Source organism: Rhamphochromis longiceps, linkage group LG22 (genome assembly GCF_057381845.1).
Source record: "Rhamphochromis longiceps isolate RC_006_pf linkage group LG22, R_longiceps_female_GT1.1, whole genome shotgun sequence".
NCBI lineage: Eukaryota > Metazoa > Chordata > Actinopteri > Cichliformes > Cichlidae > Rhamphochromis > Rhamphochromis longiceps.
The window spans coordinates 36162686-36188258 of NC_140577.1; the positions used below are offsets into that span (position 1 = coordinate 36162686).

The 25573-nt window shown below is 43.2% G+C and overlaps 1 protein-coding gene across 2 annotated transcripts; it reads left to right on the forward strand.

Annotated features, from left to right (window-relative positions):
- The first annotated feature begins 4596 nt into the window (after positions 1–4596).
- Positions 4597–25279, forward strand: pdik1l (PDLIM1 interacting kinase 1 like). 2 transcript variants are annotated; one of them, XR_014909241.1, is made up of 4 exons: positions 4597–4758; positions 9182–9477; positions 19085–23200; positions 23381–25279. XR_014909241.1 is itself a non-coding variant. In XM_085395511.1 (3 exons), exons 2-3 carry the CDS (start codon positions 9193–9195, stop codon positions 19823–19825), a joined length of 1026 nt encoding a protein of 341 aa, XP_085251637.1. In that variant the 5' UTR covers positions 4597–4758; positions 9182–9192; the 3' UTR covers positions 19826–25279. The 2 variants fall into 2 exon arrangements, 1 of the variants encoding a protein (XP_085251637.1); XM_085395511.1 differs by having other exon boundaries at positions 19085–25279.
- Positions 25280–25573: the final 294 nt, after the last annotated feature.

Here is a 25573-nt window from a genome sequence, read left to right on the forward strand (position 1 = left end):
TAAATTCTGTTGTGACTGTGGACAAAATAACTGCTTGCTGTGTTATTTCCGTTGTGCTGAATGTGTTGGACACATCAGTCACTTCCCCTCGTTGACCCAAACAATACCTTTTGTATTTTAGGCTGTCGTTTTGATTTCACGGCCCACAGTTGTTCTGATATGTTTTTGCCTTAATTTCCTCTCCAGCTGTTACAGTTAAGAAGAACTAGTGCTGCTAGGCAACTAGTTATCCAACACTTTACCTTTTAAGCTAAAGCCTTTAAGGACAGAGACGGTCACTTTTAACTGCTCATTAATGGCTTTCAGCCCTGCTCTATAGAAAAGTAAATGTGTCATATCAGCAACACAAAGCCATAATAGGAACGAGGTGATGTTTTCATAATGACATCACGGCTGCGACGTGTGAAGTGCAGAGAAGGACTTAACTTTATTTACAGAGTGGCAAAACCAAACACAAACAAGAGCTAAACATAGGCTACACTGAAAACCCTAAACTGAGAGCACGACATGCAGCGACCACATGCAGAAAGCTACACAGTAATGACACAGACAGACCAACAACAAGCAGGAGAACACACAGGGCTTAAATACACACAGGAGCAATCAGGGAAACACAGCTGGGAGAAATCAGAGCTGATGAGACAAGAGGGAAGCAAAACCACACAGGACAGGGACTATCAAAGTAAAACAGGAAATACAACAGGTATGCACAGACACCAGCTCAACACTAAAGCAACAGACATGGCAACAGGGAGAGAACAGAGCCGTGGGACAGACACAGAGACACAGAACAGAAACCAAACTCTGAGGAGGAAATCCTAAGAAGAATGAAACATAACATAATAATCATCAGAACCAAAACCAGTCCACAGGCTCAGGACCACACATCAGCCATCATGTCATAAGATGACATTTCTTTTTCTCCTAAATGGAGAAAAATGCACAAATGAACATTAAAAAAAAGAGAGAAAAACATTAAAACTGATGTTTTTTCATTACACGTAACTGTGAATATGGATAACGTATGGTATGATGTATGATTGATCACTTTGTTATGGAAGTTTGTTTTCACCACTGACAAAAATATTTTTGTCGTTCATGAGTCAGAATTATTATTCCAAAATTGTGATTTTCTCAGTTATGAACTATATTTGGAGAAATTTGACATAGTAAATCAGCATTTTGAGATAAAAATCTGAAATTATAGCTGCAAAAATGCTGTTTATTTATTTATTAACAGAAAGAAGTTTTCATACTTTCTTGCTCAAAAATCTGTTACTGGTTTCAAAAAGTCAAATGACAGAGAAATATTTGAATAAATGGCATCTGTGCTTTTAAATCCTTGGAGTAAAGCGACAGTAATAATTTGTAATGATTTCATGATCAACAAGATAAGATGTGACCATCAAAGAAATCCTTAAACAGACTGAGACTTCATCTAAAAGCCAAAGCTGGAAGTATTCTGCCCTCTTGTGGGGGAATTTAATAATACCACAGATGGGATTTTCAGCTGTTGAGCAGGTTACCACAGACTACCATATGAAACTGCACTAAACCTAATAAACCTACCTTGAAATTCAGGGTGCGTTTGATAATGTAGTACAATCATAGTCAAAGGTTTTGAGAACGACACAAGTTATCACAAAGTTTGCTGGCAATCTGCATGTACAGCAGAATATTATCACGAGTGATCGAATGCGTGCATGTGTTTCATCTTTGCCATGAAAATGAACATGCTCCTATAAAACCCATTTCCACTGCCACAGATGGACTCTGACATCATTAGTGATCCTCTCATTAACGCAGGTGAGTGTTGATAAGAACATGGCTGGAAATCACGCAGAGTTTAGATGTTCTTCCTTTGTGAACTGGTCAGTAGTTTAATCATCAGACAATTAGTGCGAGGGTCCCTGCAGGTGTCTGCATGCTTGCCTGTTTTTCTGACCGCACTGGTTTGTCTCTGGAGACCATTTGGGCGTCCTCCAACTTTAAGCAGACTGCTTGGCTGTTGGGTCTCCAGCTGTCAGTGTTTGTGTCCACAATGGAGTGTAATCAAGCCCTTAGAATAGCAGACTGGATGCTTTAAATGGAGGGTAGTGTTTGAAATCATCGTCCGTCCTTTGTTAACCATAGTTACCTGCAAGGAAACATGAGCAGTCATCCTTGCTTTGCATAAAACGATACTGCTGCTAGTAGAAGTTCAGTTGTTGTGAAGAAGGCTTTCGTGTCCAGCAAGCACTGTCTGCTAAAGGTAATTCAGCTTCAGCATCGGGGCACTACCAGTGCAGAACGTGGTCAGGAATGCAGCAGGCAGGGGTGAGGACATCTGCATGCACAGTGAAGCAAAGGCTTTTGGAGGATGGTCTTTTTTCAAGCAGGCCAAAGAAGTCGCAACAAAAACATGGAGGACAGACTGGCCTTTTCTCTGTTTGGGGCATCCAGAAACATGACTGTGCAGAGAGGAGAAGGTGGAGTGCTACAATCAGTCCTGCATCATGCCAACAGTAAAACACCCTGCTACCATTCATGTGAGGGCTTGCTTCCCATCCAAGGGAGTTGACTCACAATTTTGCCATGAAGAACACAGCCACAAATAAAGACTAAAACACCCTCTGAGAGCAACTTCTCCCAGCCATCCAAGCAACTCCCAATCCCCCGGAGGTCCCCGTTTCCTCCTCAGCCACCGGCCAGGCTTCCTGATGCATTCCATCTCCACTGCTGCTGGCGTTTTGTCTGGTCTCCTGGCAGACTCGCTTTCTCCATCGATGCAGGTCTCTTCCAGTAAATCGTCTCCTCAGATCTCCTGCCAAGCCTCACGTCTTCTAGTGCTGGCCTCCAGGGTTCCTTCACCTATGTCGCTGGCTACCTGGTCAGCCTCCAGAGTTGCTCTGTCTATGTCTAATACATTAAAGTATTTACTAATTTTACATTTTTATTATTTATTATGGGCAGCATGCGCATGGTGGTGCAGAGTTTACCACCGTCACCTCTCAGAAAGTACTGGCTTCAGATCCACACTGGGGCCTTTTTGTATGGACTTTGTATTGTTCCCCCCGGATACTCTGGCTTCCTACCATAGTCCAAAGACATGTATGGGTTAGGTGAATTAGTGAATCTAAATGGACTGTAAATGTAAATGTGCACATGAATGGTTATGTGTCTCTATCCTTGTGACAGGCCAAGTTGTGATGCTACACAACTTCAAAAGCATCTCCAAAACTGCAGCTCTTGTGAGATGTTGTCAGTCTGCAGTGTTCAGGATCTATCAAAGGGGTCCAAGTAAGGAACAGTGGTGAACCAGCGACAGGGTTATGGGTGGCCAAGCCTCAGTCATGCACAGCTGTCCCGCTCTTATTCACACATGTATTTTATTTGGCTTCTACTGACTTTCGTTATTCTTGTCTCCAGAGCATACCTCCACCTCTCCAGCTTCTCTTCCAGCTCCTCTCAGATCACAGCATCATCTGCAAACATCATAGTCCCTTCATACCCAACCTCATCGGTCAACCTGCTCATCACCACTGCAAACAAGGGCGGGCTCAAAACTGACCCTTGTAATCTCATGTCCACCTTGAACACATCTCTCACTCCCACTGCACACCTTACTACTGTCTTGCTGTCCTCATACTTCCCTGGCACTCCCGACTTCCTCCTGCAGTACCAAAGTGCCTCTCTTACCCTATTATATGTTTTCTTTAGATGTATAAAGAGACCTCTATATTTGCAGCACCGCCCTGCGTCAGCAAACTCAAAGCAAACATCACACCTGTAGTGCTTTTTCTTCGCATGAAGCAATTATATCAATTGCACAATGTCCACCCTAGAATACTGAATACTGGGCAGCTGGTATAGGTTTGTTCATATGTTTCGTTTTAGGATTTTCATCGTGTGTTTTCTGTGAGCGTGTTACTGAAATCAGGCAAATAGGTTTGTCTATCATCCAAGCATCAGTATCTGTATTTGAGAAAGAATTACAGGTGATATTTGGATAGCGGGTCCACTACATTAGATTACATAAACTTGTACAGGTGTGTATGGAAGAGGATTAGTGCCACTGGAAATAGAAAAAAGTGGGGGAGTCCTTTTTTTTTAAAGAATTCTGAGCAAAAAAATCCCAATCCTCTTCTGCAGGTGTGCACGGCATTTTGTTCACTACGTGTTCTCATTTCACTGACTGAATAATGCTAATCAAATGTGCTAGCTATAATAGGAAGTTTGCATTTTAAAAATACACGTGCCTTTTGCCATCTTTGAGTCAGGATTTAATTTCAATTCCTAAAGTACAAGTGTTTAGTTTAATACAAAACAAACAAATAAAAAATCCACACAAAAATGACTAAAAAAGTCACCAAACAGAGAAAGTAAGCAACTCTTAGAATATAAAGCAAAGCAGAATTTTTTGATGCAACAAGACTTAATGAAGAACTAATCAGCTATTTCTCTGCATGTACTTAATTTTTTTTTTTCATAAAGCATGTTTAGAAAAACATACCCTCGCCCGTCAACGTTCCTCCACCTCCTGGTTATTGAGTCTCCATTATAAAAAAGCATCTACGGGAATTTTATTTTGAAGGGTATGACCGGAAGTCGTCGCTCTATCGCCACTGACGCGCTGTGCTGCATAGCAGCTGCGCGCTCTCACGTCCAGTGTTTGACAAAACCTTCTTGGTTTGACTGCGAGCAGAACGTGCGCGGCGGTAATGGCTGCCAGGGAGAGTAAAGAAGACAACAAATGAACCCCCGAGAATCGACTCGAAGGTGAGCTTGATAACAGTCGCGGCCCGACAACTGTTGTTTCTTCTACATATCAACTATTGTCTCGTCTGCTGTAGCTACTTGGGTCGCGTGTGTGTGTTTTGAGGCTGGATTTTTTTCTGATGACACACACACACACACACACGCACGCACACACACGCGCGCGCGCGCGCACACGCACACACACACACACACAGAGGACAATAAACTGTCAATACCCTGTGCTTATCACGCTGCCCCCTCTGTGCCCCGGTGCTGGTACCGTTAAAGAGGCATGGACTTGTCCTAGCTAGATGCTCGGTACCACCGTACGTGTCAGTTGTGCTGAAGATATATGGACTCATTGTTAGCTCAGGTTAACGTGATTAGCTAACGTTAGCTGAGCAACAACATCGTTAGCTGACAGTAGGCAGGCCGGATAGCTGTTAGCCTCTTAGCCAATCAGTCAAGTGGATTTGTAATCAGCCCCTTAGCACGCTGGCTACCGCTCCTTCCGTCCGGGAGTCAGCCTTTCGCTGCCGACTTTTGGGAGACATCCATCAGTTCCGAACCTGTCACTGTCACCTTCCTTTAGAATGAAGTTTTCTGATTAGTCCAGTGAATATTGGGATATAGACAGGTGTTTAATAGCGGCCATTCCCAGGATAACAGGCAGCGTTGTTACAGTGCTAAGTTGTGTTGTGCTCCAAGTCGAAAGAGCAACAGCCCATCAAGTGAAACAACGCTAACATAAGTTGGCTTCATAATAAGAAGAAATGGTTATAACTGAGCTATTATTGACATGTGACCAAGTGACTTTGTACACTGGTGAGTTTTACTTATCGAGTATTGCTGAAACAGTATTCCAATAGCCCAAATCATCAAATACTATGGATTTATTTTTTAAAATCCTTGTCAGTTGGTGTATAGAAAAACCAACTGAGAAGGATGGTTTGCAGTCCATGTTGCCTGTGCTTAGTTTTCTTATCTTAAATATATACTTAAAAAAGTACTTTCTAATCTGATTACGACCCAGCTCCTGTGCAAGGTGATGTAACCCTGTAGTGGTGTCACGTTAACACAATAGTTGTACATGGTGTTGAATCCTGTTTACACAATGGAGCAGCAGAGGGGTATGCTACAAACTGAATACTATACAGGTTTCCTCCTGTGTTTGTTATTAATTGAAAGTTAAAACTGCTTTTTTTAATAACAGGAGAAAGGAAGGGGCGGGGGCACTTATCTTTCACTTCTCCACTTATCTTACATGCATTGGTGTGTAACAGGCTGCGCTTAAGCCATATTACTATGGTGGTATTAATAATAATATTAATAATAATAACAATAACATGTTGTTATATCCTAAATTTTTATTTGCTGCCTTGTTGCTGAGACACAGTAGGACTCTTTGTTGCATCACTTACTCAACAAGAAAAAGTAATGTCTGCAGGCGCCTCTGTCACTGTTTTACAGCTCACTGGGTAAACAGTTATTAAGTAGTATTTATTTACTTTGTTGACAGCTTACAGTTGTCACCCAATTACATTATATCTGTAATCTTTATTTTTGCCGTTCTAATAACTGTGTAGTTACATTGATTGTAATCTGTCCCTGTTTTTAGTCCTGTCCAGCATTCAGCTGTCTGTTCTATGCCACTGAGTTATAAAGTAACAATAATCAGAAGTATAGTATGATTAATAAAAATGAAGGGAAAAAGAAGTATTGATAGCTCATCAGTGCAATCTCAGGTCACGTCTTCCTGAAAAATATGAGCAGTGTTATAATGTTGTACAGGTGTAAGTGACAGGAAGGCTCTGTGTGGGAGCTTCTCGTAGGGAGCGTTTCCTCTGCTGTCCCGTCACGGCTCAGTCACATGAACGTTCGCTTAGTTGGTGATTCGTAGATACTTGGTTTCTACCTGAACTGTCTGCCAGGCCTTTTGTTAAGAAGCTGAACTGTGAATGGTTGTTGCAGCTAAACTAAGAAAACTGCAGAAAATGATGGTTTGGTTGACGGTAGGGCTGCCACGATTTGTCGACTAGTCACGATTACGTCGACTATCAAAATCGTCGACGACTGATTTAATAGTCGACGCGTCGTTTGAAGCTTTGTACGATCACAAAAGACGCAGGAATAAGTGGCAGGATTTAAGAGTGTAATAACGGACTGAAACAGAAGATGGCAGCACTGCATGTACAAGGATGCCAGCTGCCGCTAAACCCCGAAGAAGAAGAAGAAGAAGCAGCTGTGTCCCAGAATTCATAGCGCGGCCCAGCTCAGTTTCCAACAATGGAGGCAGCTAGTTAGTTTTAATGTTACTCTTATTATTCTTTCTGGGTCACAAAATAAACGTTTAACATATTTTCAGGTGAGAATGTAGCTGTGTAAACCTCAAATATCTGCTCAGTTTATCAGGACACCGCATATTTTCAAAAGCGCTCCGACGTTTTCGGAGACGTCTGTTACCCACTAGCTCGATAGCGAGCCGGGGGCTAGGTCACTAGCGCCGTGAGAACACCGGACTCCCGGCAAATTGTTTTCAAACCCACCGCCGTCTTTCGCTACTCAGGGTAAACATGATATATGAGTCACTTAGATAACTTAAAATGTTGTTGTTTGGCTTTTTTTTTAGTATTTTATTTGTTCCTGAGTAAATCAGTTTGTCTGAGATTAAAGTTATAGTTTTTACACAGCTGAATAAACGTCAAGCAGACAGCTGATTATCAGAAGTGTGAGATGCTGGAGAATATACTCCAGTGTCCTGTTATATTTTAGATAGCAAGGAGTTTATTAAACTTCACCGAAACAATCTGCAGATTTCATTAAAATTTAATAAACTATCATCTTGTCTTTATTTGTAGTTAGCACCTTAAACACTTAAAGCTGTAAGCTAATGATAGTTATATAAGAGCAGATGCTGCTGGTGCAATAAGCTGTACCTGTACGTCCAATGGATGATGAGCTGATTAGTCGACTAATCGCAAAAATAATCGGTGACTAGTCGACTATCAAAATAATCGTTTGTGGTAGCCCTAGTTGACGGTCTATATGAAGGTAATTGTGCTGTCAGTTCTACAGCCTGCTGTGCTCGGGTCAGAGCGACATCATCACACAGGTCTGTGCTGGTCGTGCGCCTGATGTTTTTTGTGACCTTGTGGATTCATCCACAGAAATGTAAATTGCAGTGCACCAAGTATGCAAGTATGCATGTCCCGCATGCAGCCTGGCTGTGACGTCTCCGGCTGTCAGTGTCTTTGTCTCAGCCGAGTAGGATCCAGGCTTCACACTTCCCAGGAACACAGTGTGATCTCAGCTGGCTTCAGCACTGTTCAGGAGCACACAGATGTTAATATGAGCAGTGAGGAGAAATGTGGACCAACTATCACGAGCTGTGGTCTAAACAGTTTAAACATGTAATCTCCAAACTGTTGCTTTCAAGAATGTTTCTGTGTCCTGAATATTTCGCTGTGGACTGTGGACATGTTACTCACCCACGGTGTTTGTCATTGCTGCTGTTCTTTGATTCCAAACAGCGTTTGGATTCCTCCATTGTTTTTACTTTAGTGAGCCAAATTGTTTTTCATGTTTTGGGATAAAGTCTTAAATCATTACGCTGGTGTTGCAAAGTCACAGCAGACGGACAGACACAGAACTGGTTTGGTGACCTCAGAGAGGCTGCAGAGCAGAAACACGACTCTGCTGGTAAAGAGTGTGAAGTTGAACTGTGGGCAAAGAGACTCAGAGGAGAGGCACCTGACAACTGTTTAGGTCTTTATTTGTCACAGAGTTTGTTGTGTTAACTCATTCACCCAACGTTTGCGTGTTAGGTGAATGAGAGCAGGAGGCACAGCTCTCTGGGAGCTTTGTGGCAGGAAGAGCACCCACAGTAAACATATTTACCATCTGCTGTGGCAGCCCCTTACAAGAGCAAGAGTAACTTTATTGATCTCAAAGGGAAATTCGTACGTCTGACATAGATCCTGAAAAATGGCTTCTCCAGTGTGTCCAGTCTTTCTGGCTAAGTAAGGGAGCAGCTTGTACTTTTTATATGCGATTCTTTATGAGTTTTCACTGGGTGGATGCAGACGGACGTAGCTTTGGAGTCACAGTGAAGCAACCCTGGATAGGCGAAATGATTTTCCACCAGGACACAATAATACCTGTGGTTGCAAAAAGACTTGTGGTCCTATCAAAGTCTATGAATCATGGGCTCAGTCACTGGAATCAATAAGCCTGCTTTGTATTTGTGGGTATTCGAGTATCAGAAAGGAGCATTACCTGTGGGGTTGTCTTTGGCTAATGATTTGCAGTTGACAAGTTGTTAGCTAATGAGTTTGCATTGGGTGGCTGTGTCCATGCGTTATACACTCCATGGGATCATACTAGCATGCTAGCATGTCAACAGAGTGCAGAGGGCGAGCTTAACTCTCACAATATGTCTCCACAGTGAGGACTAGGATGGTAAGCAGCCAGCCGAAGTACGAACTCATCCAGGAGGTGGGGCGTGGCAGTTACGGTGTGGTCTATGAGGCAGTAGTGAAGCGTACAGGGGCAAGGGTGGCGGTGAAGAAGATTCGCTGCCACTCTCCAGAAAATGTCGAACTGGCCCTTCGGGAATTCTGGGCCCTCAGCAGCATCCAAAGCCAGCACCCGAATGTCATCCACCTGGAGGAGTGTATCCTGCAGCGGGACCAGCTAGCCCAGAGGATGAACCACGGCTCCAGTTCGCCGCTCTACCTTGAGGTGAGAACACATGACCCATGGGATCAGTCACGATCACTAGGGATGGGTATTGATAAGATTTTCACGATTCCGATTCCATTTTCGATTCTGTTTAACGATTCGATTCTTTATCAATTCTTTATCGATTCTTTTTTAAAAAGGAGAACACTAAGGTCGATTAGCTTAGAACTTTGTTTTATATCTTCTCTTTGAACAAGAGACAAATTTAGGAGTAACATGGCCTTACAAACCCAACACTGAGATCTTAAGAGATCCAGCCTACGGCTCTTCAATGGGGTGTCACAGGGTCCCCAGGAAAAACATTGTAAATGTAAAATAATAAAATAAATATTCTTCTGTAGCAATAACAAAGTATAACATAAATTATTCTGTAGCAATTACACAAGAATATCCAGTAATGTCCCTGCCTACAATTAAACACATTCACTTACTGAAAATCATCTGCTGTGGCAAACGGGTGCAAGCCTTTGACCACAAACTGAGTCACTGCTTGGTGACATTCGTCTATCCTGCCTGAAAGGAGACGCTACCGGCAGACTGCAGCGAGAACTGCCAGCATCTGAGCCACACTCTGTCTCATCATGGCCACCTAAGTGCACAGTAATGGCAGGTTTGTAATAAGGCAGATCATATATGCACTGTTAGTTGATTATTTACCTGCCGCATTAACGGGAGAGGACGTGCAAACGTTACCGCTGCTGCTGGGCTGAGATTCACGGAATTAAAAACACGACATTCATTTAAGGTCATCGCGTGTTTTGTGAGCAAATGCTTTTGCATGTTCGTAGTGTTTCCTCCCTTAAATGAAATATCTACTTTGCAAGTATTGCAAGTTGCCCTGTTGTCATCCGTTCTCGTAAAGTGTAACCAAACTTTTGAGCGTTTGAGCTAGGGCTGAACGATTATGGAAAATAATCTAATTGCGATTTTTTGCCCCAATATTGCGATTGCGATGCGATATGCGATTATTTTTTAAGGTCTTTGTCTTCTGTATTATTAAACAAAGACAAGCAATACATCATATAGTATGGCCAATACTATATTACATTAATTTTAAACTGTTCTTTCCTGGAAGACAGACCTCTGTTATGATGACATGAGGTGATGCATGAATTGATGACTGACATTTTTATTTAACTTCTTCAATCACAACAGTATATTTGAACATACACAATAGTTTATTTTTAGCTTACAAACATCTGAGCATAAAGTGCTGACAAGGAACCCTGGTGTAAACATTAAAATGAAAGTCAGTACAATGTGCAGATTGCAGAAATATACATAAACAAAATCAGTGGCTTTACCACACTCAGTTTTTCGACATCTGTGAACTACTAGACAGTCATTCAATTAAAAAATAATATTAAATAAATAAAACTAATAAATAAAAAATACACACAGCTTACTGATCTCTGCAGTCAGTAACATTACACATAAAGTGCAAACATAATAGCAATTGTATAAACACACACACAAACACGCCTTTAAAGTTTAAAGGAGTGAAATTGGACGGTCTAGTTCTGATTAGCGTCACCGCTGTCTCGGTGGAGTTTAATAAACTCGGCCGTCTGCTTCTTGCTATCTAAAATATAACCAGACACTGGTGTAAATTCTCGACTGTCTCATACTTCTGTTTAATAAGTTTTCTGTTTGACGTTTAGTCAGCTGTGTGAAAACCAAGGAGGAACCCACCCGGGGGATTAATAAAGTTTTGTTTTATCTAATCTAATAACTTTAATCTCAGCCAAACCGATTTACTCACGAACAAACAAAACACTGAAAAAAGCCCAACAATAACATTTTTAGGTTGTCTAAGTGACTTATATATATTACGTTTAACCCGAGCAGCGAAACTCCGCGGTGATCTGAAAATGATGTGCCGGGAGTTGTGCCGTTCTCGGCCGCATCAGTAACCCTCGAGCTCCCGGCTAGCTGTCGAGCTGGTGGGTAGCAGACGCCTCTGAAAACGTCGAAGCACTTTTGCAAATATGGGATATCTTGATAAACCGAGCAGATATTTGATGTTTACACAACTACTTTCTCGCCTGAAAATATGTTAAAAGTTTATTTTGTGACCCAGAAAGATTAGTATGAGTAATTTTAAAACTTAGTAGCGGCCGCCATTGTTGGAAACTGGAGTTTGGCTGGGCCGCGCTATGAATTCTTGGATATGGTAGTAATTTGGACAGCCTTCGGCGCGTCGCTGTGACGTAATCGGTCTACAAATGCGGCCTCAGGAGGATGCAGCCCATGAATTTGGACATGTCCAGAGTATAATCGCAGCCTTTGCGGTTAGAAAATTGCACTTGATCATGTCGCGATATTATCGCAAATGCGATATATCGTTCAGCCCTAGTTTGAGCCGCTTAGGCGCCGTGTTTCCTGCCAGGTAAATGACGCTCCGCAACGTGGTGACGTCATTCGGGGCGACTGGAATCGATAAGGGAATCGTTTGCAAAAATGGCAAACACTTCCAAGGAACTGAAACAGTGGGAACCGGTTCTCAGCAAGAACCGGGTTTCGATACCCATCCCTAACGATGGGTGTAGTTCGTCTGTGTTTGTGTTCACTTTTTATAACTGCTTCACTGTATAAGGTAAAGAAAATGACTGTTTTAGTCCTAAAACAGTCATTTTAACAAACAGTAGTAATAATATCAGATCAAAATGTGAGAATTCACAAGTTAAAACGAGTCAAACACAGCTTGGTTTGTAACAGATGTTCTGATTGTTCTGTGGGTATTTCTCTACACAGCTAACCCAGCAGAGAAACTGTGCTCTTGTAATTCTGTTCATTGCAGTGAGTTTGTCAGAGCTGCTCCTTGTTCTCCACCTGTTGTGTTATTTCTTTACATAAAAATGGACTGTGGAACAAAAATAAAAGCAACGGTGAGCTGGTGCTGATGTTCCTAAATAAGAACCTGTGATTACGGCTCCTACTGTTCTCACGAGGACGCAGCAGCAGGGAGAATATCGTGGTTTGATCCTGGAGCTGAAGCTGTGTCACGTCGCTTTCATACATATTACAGGATGTCAGTGGGTCAGTTTGAACCACAGCTGAGGAGGCAGAGAAATCACTTCACAGGGCCCAGTGAGCCGCAGCAAAGTTTACCTGTGTGCTGTTTGACTATTTCCATGCCGATGTCTGTTCAGTACAGGTGTGCGGCTTGAGCTGTGAGCGCACTTGTTGCCAAATCAAGTGACCTGATTGGTCGGATTGTTTATTGGGATCCAAAAAATTGAGCTGGGTTTGAAAATGCTGCGAATTCGTCCAGTGAAACTATACAGTTGTTGTGAAAGACTACATTGTGCGTCCATTTGAGAAGGCCTTTAGATATATGATCTACCAGTTTACACATGGTGGTCGGTGATATTACAGGCAAAGAACGTCACACGCACATATGAAGGTCAAAGTCCTCTTGACACACAAGAGATTATTTCCTATAGTAGTGCCACGATTGGCCCAAACCAAACAGCATATCAGGACAAACCGACCTATCGTAATAGAGGATGATGACTTAGGCTTGCTCTGCAGTCTGAGCTTCTTGCAGTCAGTGAGCTGCCGTGCACTCCTCTGTACAGCAGAGTGTCCTGGAGGTCAGTTGTCAGGATGCTAGTTTTGTTTAAACATGTTACTGATCCTGAGCTTAACTTTGGCTTAAACTGGGCCACACAACAGGAGTGTGACTGTAAACACAAACTACAAGAAATGAACAAATAAAGGTGTGTCCGTGTCCACACGTCAACATGTGACCGCCGACTGGCTCCGTTACTGTGGTAGGACCTGCAGAAAGCTGCAGATAAACAAATGTCCAGAAACCTCAATGAACTTAAACAATGTTATAAAGAAAAATGGGGCAAAATTCCTCCACAGTGACGTGACAGACTGATAAATGCAGGAAATGCTGCTGTAACGGTGAAACCACGAGGCAAAGAGTCCTGTGAAAGCAGCGTGTGCAGGTAGAGTCTGCCTGCTGATGTAGTGAGCAAGCGACCTACTCGGCTATTTGAACACAGCTCGTGTAAATGATAAACAGGAAGTGCTAATCTCAGACTTCCAGTATTTTCTGTTTGACAGATGTCACTGTGTGCATGTAAATGCTTTTACAGAGCACCGCTCTGCTAATGGCTTCTGCTTGTTTTTAACTTCACATTAGTTCCTGTGCTGACCTCGGGGTTACAGAAAAAGGAATCGTGCTCGGAGCGATCCTGCAGAAGTGAAACTGAAATCTCCCGTTGGCTCATGCCAAACTCATCTTGTCCCCTCAGCCAGTTAAACACACATTGATCAAAGAAGTAATACAAGTTCAGATGTGATACTTGATGTGACCAAAACACACGATTCATTCATGTGATTGTCTTTATTTATAGATGCATTCGTCACACTGTTGCCCAGCAGGTGACTTCCTGCCTTAGCGTCCTGCAGGTTGTGATTCTTTAAGAAGCAGGACTTGGGAGGAAAAACCAGTTTGTCAGGTACTGGACAAAAAGGCTCTCCAACCAGATAAGAACATGACAGCATCTGAGGTGATAGGAGAACACAAACCCTCCAGTGTGCTACGCTGACAGTCAGACGTACAGTTTACACCTGACAACATTAATGCTGATGCAGAGTCTGATTAATCAGAATACTTTATTGATCCCTGGGGAAATTATTTCTAATGCTTCAATGCTTCGATGTTGACTGAATGAGCTTATCCATTTATAAACTGTAGATTGTGACTTACACAAAGGCACTTGTAAAAATTTAGTTAAATGATCTGATCTGATAGTTAAATGTTTATTATTTTTGACTCCCATTTATTCCTGAGTCAGAGGGAAGCTCGGTGCTGTCATTGATTTATCCACGTGTTGGCTTTTTAGACTCAGACTCTGTAGTTGCTGCTGCTGCGTGGAGCCGACAGTTTCATGTTGTTAGCGTGTGCAGCCTGTTAACATGCAGTGTGCCTGATTTTGCCTTCAGTTTGCTTTGATGAATTTAAAAGACCCTTTGTGATTGTTTATCACCATGCTGGGCAATATTATATGAAGCTTTATGGAGGTTTAGCAGTTCTTTATAACTTCATGCTAAAGTGATAACAGTGTTTGAAAGCAGAACCTGTTTTAGATCAATAATCAATAATGTGCTTGAACTGTAGCCAGTGAATTATTTCTCAAATATAATCTCCGGCACTTAGTGCAGCACTTCAGAAACCTTTAGTTTTCAAACATGTGCTGAAGTTGGTTAAAGGCAGGATGCACAGGTTAGAGCCTCGGGCATCGTGATGATAACACATCGTTCAGCTGTGATGCAGTGATTAGTGAAATGTAGAGCTACTAATAAATCTGCCAGGGTGGAACATCATCATCATCATCTTCTTCTTTCAGCTGCTCCCTTGAGAGGTCACAACAGCTGATCATGTGCCCCCGTCTCACGCTGCCCCTAACATCCTGTTTGGCGCTCTCAGTGTGTTCTCCTGTTTTACAGCCATAAAGCTTCTCTGTGGTGTCGTCCTCCTGCCTCCAACATCGCCGCTGACACAACACTAAGATTTAAAACGTTATAATAATATCAAGGAAAAAGAAATCACAAAAATCTAAAGATGAGAACAAATTAAACATTAACAACATTGTTTAAAAGTTGTATTTGTGGGAAACAGCAGACTAACACAATTACACAATACATTTTGTTCTGTTTATTATACTTTATGTTGATTGATTTATGACGACCTGAATCCGACCGATAACCGCACTGATTCAGTGGGTCGTCAGTGGGCAGCTTTGTGTTTGTTGGCGAGGTGAGACTGGAGTCATGTGTGCTGCTGCCTGCCGTGCATTGGCTGCGCAGTATGAATGTTGGAGCAGCTTCAGGAGCTCTCCACACGCCTGATTACTGCCTCTGAGCAGCTCACAGGGCTGTTTTGAAGCCGTTCATTCACCTTTTGCAGTGCTAGCACTGGAAACTTTCCCAGAATCCTTTTATTCCAGCTCTCCTTTTTTAGTTGTAATATTCCAGTACATGCTTACAGTACAGTGAGTGATAATGGGTGGGAGTATCTGACCACACCACTTGTGGGATAATTTGCAGTATGTGTTTGGGTGGTGAATCCTCTGACAACCATCTGTTTAACCCTTGTATGGTGTTCGGGTCTGTGAGACCCGTGTTCAGTTTTTTTCAAAAGAAAAATTAAACAATTAATTATTTTTTCACGTGTAAATGTGTTGTGTCTTTCCACTCACTCCACTTGATTATAACTGATTTATTTATAACATTTTATATAAAAGAAAAACGAGAAGCACATTAATTCATAAATGTGATCTAACAAAGGTAAAGGGAAAAAATTAACCATGTTTGCTGTTCATATGTCTTGTAATTGGGATGAAGTAAACATCTGTTGAGTAATTTAACATAAAATTGTTTGATAGTGTTAATTTGGAAAGCCAAAACTCTAGCGGGTCCAGCAGACCCATGAACACTGGCTGAGTAACAAAAATACGAACACCACACAAGGGTTAAAACAAGTTTCTGCTACTGTTTTTATGCTGATTTAGATGATTTTCAGCAGCACATTTAACCTGAGCTCTTCCACAGCAGCATTTTAATTTCTCTTTGATATTTGGCCCGATTGGGTCCCGATGAATGTAAAAACAAAGAATTACCAGATTTTATTTTATTTTTTTACCTGATTTTTGTTTCTAAGAAGAATGAGAGCCACATGAGGATATTAGTTTAAAATTTCAGTAGAACAGTAGCAGTATAACGTCCCCGTGAGTACATATCAGGCCCCTGTAGAGCAAAATTGAGTATTTTGGTCTAAATAACCCAAAATGTGATGTCCACATATGTGGACCCAGGTCCTAGGAGGTTAAAGCATTTCAGTTGTGATTTCAAGAGCTGTTATAAGTATTGGGACAAATGACATTGCACAAACTTCAGTGGCCTGATTTAAAAAAGAAAAAGGGTGGCTGCCTCCAGGACCTCCAGTAAACCTCTTGGTGCTTTTGAACTGTTGGGGAAAGAAAATCAGGGAACAGACTCCATGCAGTCGGGACTTGGATTGGGCCACTGCAACACCTGATTATTTTCTTTGTTAGGCTCTTCTGTTGTTGATTTGTGTTTGAGATCATTGTCCTGCTGCAGAAATGTTCCCCAGCTTTAGCTCGCAGACAGAAGCCTCAGTGCAGAATACAGAGGAGTTGGTTGTTCACGCGATGCCTGCCAGGTGCCCACGGCCCATACAGTCACCCTTCCACAGCCATGCTTGACAGCTGCTAGGAGATGTTTGTGCTGATGTGCTGTGTTTGGTTTTCATAAAATATGATGTTATGGCCAAATATCTCCCCCAGGGCTCTTTCAGAAATCTTGTGGTTTGCTCGAATGCAAACTTTGAGGCTTCTCCTGGTAACTCTCCCAAACGTAAAAGTTTACTATGCTAACTCAGGCGTGTAGAGTCTGAGCTTTGTGTAGCTGGGAAGCGATATAACGTAGCATTGTGTTACATTGCTACACAAAGATACACAACATAGATTAAAGTGCAACTGGGTATCTCAGATATATCAGTCACCATTCACCTCACACGTGTGGTGTCGCGGTACTATTTGGGAAGAACGTCCCATTCCAGATGACTTCTGTGGTTACCGATCCCCTAGGTAGATATTCTCACCCATTAATACCCCTAAATATATATATGGCCCAAACGCAGATGAACAGAGTTTCTTTAAGAGAATTTTTGATCTGCTCCCAGATAATGATCCTAATATAATAGTGGCTGGAGATCTTAACGGTTATCCTGACCCCTTCCTAGATGGATCATCTACACAATTAGTGTCAGAAACAGCTTCTTCAAAACGTTTAAACAATCTTCTTAAAACCAGGGACATGGTAGATATTTGGAGGATTCAACGTCCTACAGGTAGAGAGAACTCGTTCTGCTCACATGTTCATAAATCTTATACCAGGATCGACCATTTTCTGCTGAGCTCACGTCTCATTTCTCAAGTCGCCAACTCCAAGTATCATAATATATTAATATCTGACCGTAGTCCCTTAACAATATCATTAAATCTTTCACTTCCAAAACAGTGGGGATAGGTGTGAATGCAGGAGTGACTGTGAGTGTGAATGGTTGTCTGTCCCTGTGTGTTGGCCCTGCGACAGACCTGTCCCGGGTGGACCCCGCCTCTCGCCCTATGACAGCTGGGATAGGCTCCAGCGCCCCCCCCGCAACCCTGAAAAAAAAAGGATAAGCAGAAGCGATGGACTTCCAAACAGGTTTACTCTTGGCGACTTAACACTAACCTTCTTAAGGATGACATTTTTGTTAAGAATATAACCTGCAAATTGAAGAATTACATAGAAGTAAACGATAATGGTGAGGTATCCGATTCGACTTCATGGGACGCACTGAAAACTGTTTTGAGGGGCGAAATAATCTCTTACACATCAGCTCTTAAAAAAGAAAGAGAGAAATCAACAGTGTTCCTCCTGACCTGGATCGTATCAAGTCTCTGCATCTCCTGTGTGTTATAATGAGATAGTGAAATTAAAATACGAATATAATGACATAACGAGTGGCCTAGTCAGTAATCTACTTTGGAAATTGCGACAAAAGCATTTTGAGTTTGGGGATAAACCTGGTATGTTGCTATCACGACAGCATAGCAAGAGCAATACACAGCATCAAATCCAAAACTCTGCTAACTAACCCACTTGATATAAACCGTCGCTTCAGCGAGCTCTGTAGTGAGTTATGTTCTCTTACGCATAATATGTTACAATCTGATCTTAATGGCTTCTTCGATTCTCTCCCATTGCCTAAACTGAGGAACTCTGACTGGGATTATCTTGAGTTTACTCTTCAGGAGGTTATCCAGGCTATACAATCATTCCCTGATGGCAAAACAGCAGGACCTGATGATTCTATCACATTTTGCGACATTCTTGCAGGATGCTGAACAATCAGTTCCTCTGCTCCTCAGCCTGATCACAGCTTTTGGTAAATTATCAGGATAAACCATCGACTGGTCAAAGAGTGAGTTTCCAACAACAGCTCGCCAGAATTCCTGCAGCAAGTTCCATTCAAAGTAGTTAGGAGTATCCTTTTTTTTCTTGTATTGTGAAGTGCAAATTTGTTTGAATTAATTGGGGGTTTTTTTGTAACGCATCAGAGTTACAAAAAAAAAAGATCAAAACAACAACAAAAAACCATCCAAATGCTCCAGACGAGGAAACTGGCCGAATGTGCTTTCATAGAGCCAGTCACAGTTTAGCTCAGTTCAAAGCGTCGGGCTGACAACAGTCCCCTGTGACGATTTATGTTTTAAGATAAACATGCTACAATGTTGTGAGAGGGAGTCGGACTTGAATAATTACTAATGATTAAATGAGGACTGGTGTATAGTAGGGATGTGTGCTGTAATAGTCTAATGGCTCTACACTACCAGCATTGGGCATCAATTATAAACTGCTGTTTCCTAAATGTTGTGCAGCCATCTGCCACCAGAAAGAGCATCTATGTTGAGACACGCCATAAATGTGTTGATCTAGGCCGTATGTCACAATCGTTACATGGAAAATGCCAGCACTGCTTATGTGCACGCACTTTTCATCTTCTGTGTTTCTTCTGCAGCTCGTGGAGACGTCTTTGAAGGGCGAGATCACCTTTGACCCTTGCTGTGCCTACTATTTGTGGTTTGTTATGGACTTCTGCGACGGCGGCGACATGAATGCCTACTTGCTGTCTCGCAAACCTAGCCGCAAGACCAACACCAGCTTCATGCTGCAGCTGGGCAGCGCCCTGGCTTTCCTGCACCGTAATCAGATCATACACCGTGACCTCAAACCAGACAACATCCTCATCTCCCAGGCCTGCACGCCAGCCGGCTCGTCCGAGCCCACCCTCAAAGTGGCTGACTTTGGCTTGAGCAAGGTCTGCTCTACATCCGGGCTCAACCCCGAGGAGCCGGCCAGCGTCAACAAGTGCTTCCTATCCACGGCTTGTGGGACGGACTTCTACATGGCCCCGGAGGTCTGGGAGGGCCATTACACAGCCAAGGCAGATATCTTCGCCCTGGGGGTGATTATCTGGGCTATGGTGGAGCGCATCACCTTTGTGGATGTGGAGACTCAGAAGGAGCTGCTGGGGAGCTACGTGCAGCAGGGCTCGGAGATTGTGCCGCTGGGAGAGGCCCTGTTAGAAAACCCAAAGATGGAGCTGCTGATCCCTGCCCGGAAAAAGAGCATGAACAGCCACATGAAGCAGCTGATCAGGGAGATGCTGTCGGCCAACCCTCAGGAGCGGCCCGACGCCTTTGAACTGGAGCTCAGACTGGTCCGCATCGCGTGCAGAGAGCTCGACTGGGACACGTGATTGACGAGCAAACGTCACCGCAAACTCGGCCGCAAAGCACACGCAAACATCTCATCAGCTGCTGTTAACAACGACGGTCACATAATGGGCAACAGTCATTGGTTGTAATATTGATTATCCTTTAGCCACTGTTCAAAGCACCCACGGTCTACGACTTTATATTGAAGGGGGGAGGTGTCACATCTGCTGCTCCAAACTGCAGCCTAGTCTCAGGCTAATCACAGCTTCCACTTCATTTCATCTGAAGCATGACGGAAGAGCAGCGTGACCCTAGAAACTCCTGCTTTCAGGTAGAAAAGACAGTCAGAGCCTTTGTCTTCAAATGCCACCCAAACCTCGGTGCTAAGTGTTACTAAATGCAATATGAGACATGATCCTGTGATTTCTTGTGCTCACATTCACCCAAAGGGCCGACACTGCATCCAGCCACCTCATCGTGCTGCGTGTTGCTGCAAAGTTGTTTGTGGGTTTTACAATTTACATGAAGATTGGACTCAAATACAAACATGCCCTGAATGCTCAGGTATTAATGGCGTACAGCTCGATGGTGTTTGAAGACAAAAGCTCGCTGTCGAGGGACGTTCTGCTCCTTGGTCGTGTGAGGGGGAAAATAAAAACTTTGGTGCTTACATATTAGTAACATGGGTGGGGGACTTTTTTTTCTTTATCAGCAAGTGACCAGCCAGCAGGGGCTCGTGGTTGGGGGTTTCTCCCCTTTGCAGACTGTAAGATAGGCTGGCCAGTCGCAGACACACCCCTGGCCGCATGATCAGAATGTATAATGATGGAGAGCGGTCCCTGTTATTAACATAGAGCCTTAAACACAGAAATACTTTTAGCCCTGAGCACGTCATCCAGTCAGTGAGGCAGACAAAGGATCATTCAGGTTTATTACATGTTTGTTCCAGTCTGTGGTTTGCACCGAAGCCCCTTTAGACTGAATTCTGTCATTTCAGGGCATCTTTACATGACTTCAGTCAGATAAGAAAGACTGCTGCAGAAAAGGACAAGACGGAGTAAGACGCTGTATTTAATATGTTTAATATCCTTGCAACATGAGGCACGAGATGGTCAGCAGAGAATCACGTATATCTGAGGTTTACCAGCTGGTTACTGGTCATAGGTGGCCAGCTGAAAACAGTCCAGTTAGGCTCGACTGCTGACCAGTTTGTGGCCTCTGGTGTCGACTCCTAATTATGTCAGCAGGTGCAGCACTGCAGGCTGCTAAAGCCGACCAAAGTCAGGTAGATGCATCACCAAAACACGCTTGTATAAGTCTTGTAGCTGAAGTTTAATATGAATGTGATACACCTTAAAACCACCATGAAATAACACCGTGATACAAATGTTTTCAATCTCAGAGAGTTGGGAAATCCCCTTAGTGCTTCTTTATTAAATAGTTGTCACAGGCGAAGCCCTGATCTGTTCCAGCCTGTAATCATAGAGGCTCTGGCCTCGAGTTTTACCCTCATAAAGGCGACTTTGTGATTAAGGAGTTGGATTATTGGGACACCACTAATGAGAGCGATTACTGTTGTTCTTACTTTAATATGATCATTGTTCAGCGTGCATCACACCCAGTAGGAATAATGGAATAATAAATCCGAATGATCCTTCACAAAGACAGGAATCTGAGCTGTGGTGCAGTCAGACTCAGTGTTGGGTAGAAAAACCAATAATGTCCAGTTAGGCTGTTTAAGAGTGCTGACACAAGTATTCACACATGTTCACACCTGATGTGTAAAAGGGACGAGTGGAGCAAAGCACTTACAGTTAACACGGTTCGTGACGACCTCCTGCAGTGTGTGCTGCAGGCTGATAACCACGCAGGTATTTGTTTTCCAGGCTGTTGTTAGTTATGCACGCTGCAGCTCATCTTCAGGAAAGGCGAGAGGAAGAGCATCAGCACTCGCCATCCTCCAGAGGATCTTCTCTGTTTTCGTTGACGTGTAAAGCTTTTGTGTTTTGTATGTGTTTAACCTGATCTGCTCTCACTGTGTCACTGCCTCCTTTCCTCTGGCTCTTACAGTAATCCTGCTCTTCATGCTCCTGACAGGCTAATTCTAAGCCTATTAAGCTGCAGCGCTTGGCACAGGATCATGCCTGGGACCCTTTTGCCTTTCAGGTTATACATAATGTGTGTACTTTGACACATTTTAAATGAAAACAGTGAAAACTCACAAACATACAATGTCTTTGTTAGCTCACAGCTCTGTAACTGTGGCAGACCCCCCCCTCATTCATTTCCCCCATGCTTTTAGCTCTGATAGCTTTATTCACTGGCATCGTGCGGATGACATCGGCCTTGCCGTCATTTTGACACTAGAGTGACCTCACTGATATTGCACTCAAACACCTCATTGGCAGAGTATGTGGTTGAGATGCACAGCGTCTCGTGAGCCTGCAGCGCTTTTGGTACAACCAGCAATACCACAGAAATCAGTATTACAATACTCGGACGACGTTTCCTTTGCTTGCGTTGGGACTCAAATCTCTCATATGTGGATGTTTAGGGAGTCGTTTCTGGTCGACAGAGGCGTTTGCCAAACTAATGCTTGGTCTGGGTTACTCACCTTTGATTTTTGATGTTCATTTCCTTTGCACATGTGTAAATACTGTACAGGTTTATGTACATGTGACTGAGTGTGCTCTGTTTTCAAGAGCTGGATTGGTTTGACATGTAAATTTGCTGTGATGACTTCAGTTTTCCTTCAGCTCTTGATTCAGCACTGCTTTCCTTCAATCATTGAAAAGATGTGATATACTTACAGGTTAATACAGTTGGTGTGCTAGTGATAATGTATGTACGTCATTGGCCTGTTGTTTGTGGTTTTGTGTAAGCAAAAGCTGAAATACAACACGGGTCAGCTCAGTCCTCCGTTTGTCTGCTACCAGGTAAATGGTCAACAGTCACGTTCAGCAGGGGTGCACTCGTGTAAATGCTGAACGCCTCGTCGACGGCCGCTGGCCAAACGGCCGATGAAACTGAGGCTCGCGTGATGGCGCAGAGCCTTGTATATGAGATTCAGTTTCATCCATTGTGATTGAATTTTATTTTTCTCATTCAAAAACAGTGAAGCGCTGGAGAATCCAAACGTTCCCCTGGCACAAGGGGAGTAAATAATAAAGGAGAGAAACCGTAACAGCTTCTTTTTGTTTCGAACCTTTGGACAACGATGCTCATACCAAGCACTGCTTCGAAGTCTCAGACATGTCCGTTACTGAGTGGGCTTAAAAAAGCTCACCAGACAGTGAGAGAGACTTGTGCTCAGTGCTGCTAACACATACAGAGCGTCGGATCGATGGTAGAGGGACTGACGGTTTCCCCGTTTACAACTTTCTAGCATCCCCCTAAAGCAGATGTGGCAACTCCAGGCCTGGAGGGCCGGTGTCCTGCAGGTTTAAGATGTCCTTGATCCAACACAGCTGGTTTGAACGGCTAAACGACCTCCTCAACATGTCCTGAAGTTCTCCAGAGGCCTGCTAATGAACTCATGTGATTCAGGTGTGTTGACCCAGGGTGAGATCTAAATCTGCAGGACACCGGCCCTCCAGGCCTGGAGGTCCCCACCCCCCAACCCTAAAGGGACAAGTTCCAATAATGGCGTAATCACAGAGCTGACTTTCGTCTTGTCTAACAGAGCAGAGCACTTACTATAAATCCAACAGTGGTGGAGTGTTTAGAGCTCGTTATAATGCGAGCCCAGGTGGAGTCGCTGTCAGCACAGCTCACGTAGCTCCACGCTGTGCTTAAACCCGAGCGGCTAATTCGCTGCTAATGCTAACTCTAGATCGTAATCCAGTCTCGGTGCGTCCTGAATCAGTTTGATAAAACACGTCACAGTTCAACAGAACCACAGCAGTAACAGGTCCTGACCTTTGCTATCGTCTGTGCTGTCCTGTTGTGGGTTGGATAACGGGGGAAGCTGCTCAGTGGGATTTCAGCTGCTATACTTTCCATGTGTGGATATAGAAATGCCCCTCACACCAATCATGCCAGCTGCCTTTAACATAAGTTTTTGAGGATGAGTTCATCCTGGAAAAATGACAAAATGTAGTTTAATAAAACAACGAACATGAATACAGAGCAGACACAAGGTTTATGGAGTCCGCTTGTCCCGCAGCACAGGAAGTGGCAGAGCTCCAGGTTGGATACTCCAAAGATTTAGATCTAAAATCTTTCACATCTTTTCTTGGTCTTTGTAAACTTTAATTGGAAGCTTTCAGGTTCTGACCTGTGATTTCAACATGTAGTCATTTTCAGTGTGCTGGTATCACAGAGTGGGCAACTTGAGGCTGGTCTAACATTAAAACGCTGGCCTCAGCACACACAGCTGGTCTATGCTGGTATCTTTTGTACTCGTGGAAAGAAGTGGGCATTTTGGCTGGAATGGAAACCTGCCAGTTTAACCTTTCTCAAAACGAATCGTGCATGCCGCTCGGTGACTGAAGTCAGCACTGCGAGTCCTGGATCAGGGCTGCGCTCGTTTCAGTTTTCCTGCTCTCACTCATCTGTACGCACAGTTCTTGCTTTCATGTCATTGTAAGATACTTTGAAGAAACGGAGTTGAGTTTCACATGTGAAACAACAGCTGTCAATCACTGTTGAACCAAGGGATTTTTAATAAAAATGAACTCGTTTAAAGTTTAAACCAAACTGAATGTGGTTTTGCTTCAGTGGTGCTTTTTATTCTGAAACACGGTTTTGTGGCTCCTGCTGGTGCGTCAGTGATCGTCCAGGTGGTTGCAACATTTTATCAATGTGGATTCAAGGTAAGTGACAGAAGAAGGGAACAAACGACATGAGACTGTTATGATACAGACTGTTGGCAGGATTAGAAGCATCACGTCTGACTCTACAGTAAACGCCGTGTGAGGAAGATGTGCTCCTTTACTCTGGTCTGACCACAGAAGCCAAGCCCGAGAATTCGCTTGTGACTGGGACTCGGCATAAGAGCACAGATACTTTCACTTCACCTTCTTCCTCATGTGGTCCAGGTAAAGGGGTTAGGAGTTATGCATCTGATAACTTTATTTTCATCTGGAACCTCAGTCAGTCTAAAATCAGCTGCTTTATGATTGTAGCGTCCTCAGGGTCTTGTATCCAAACTAAGATGGTGTTATGATGCTCACCTTTCATACAGTCTGTGGTTATAATATCAATAATTCTTAATCCTGCAAAGTTTTGTCAGAGTTTATCTAATGAAGCTTTATTAAGGTTTTCTTGCATTTAGGCTGTTGGAGTTTGGTGATGTGATTTAGTTCAGTCTTTTTAATCTTGGGATGATTCAGCTTGAAAATATAGACGTAAACTAAATACATGCATTGCTTTGTATAACATGCAGCTTCATGCAAACATCATAGTTGAACCAAGTATAAGTATAAACCTAAAAGTTAGGCGAAAACTTGCATCATTTAATTATATTTGCAGTGTCAAGTAAAGAAATGTCAGGCGCTCAAGTCTCTTTTCGTGTCTTTTTTCTGAAAGTTCATGGTAGTCGAGTCCAGCTGTTTGTTTATGAAGTCAGTAGGTTGCCGCAGTAATTTGGATTCATCTCTCCACCCTGAATCAACTTCAAGGCAATCCATCACATTTACAGGTCGGTGTAGACTGACTGAGGGAAGCACATTCAAACTGCAAGAAAAGGTGCCCCGGCATGCATCGTGTCTTTGTCTTCCTGTCAACGGATATATCTCAACCCAGCCTGATGGCAGGCAGTCATGTTGTGAAAGCAGGAAGGAAATGTG

What these genes read in the sequence shown, in the direction of transcription:
- pdik1l (XM_085395511.1), top strand. Translation starts at nt 9,193, where the DNA reads ATGGTAAGCAGCCAGCCGAAGTACGAACTCATCCAGGAGGTGGGGCGT. An exon ending in GTTCGCCGCTCTACCTTGAG is followed by an intron (nt 9,478 to 19,084) that starts GTGAGAACACAT and finishes TTTCTTCTGCAG; the next exon opens with CTCGTGGAGACGTCTTTGAA.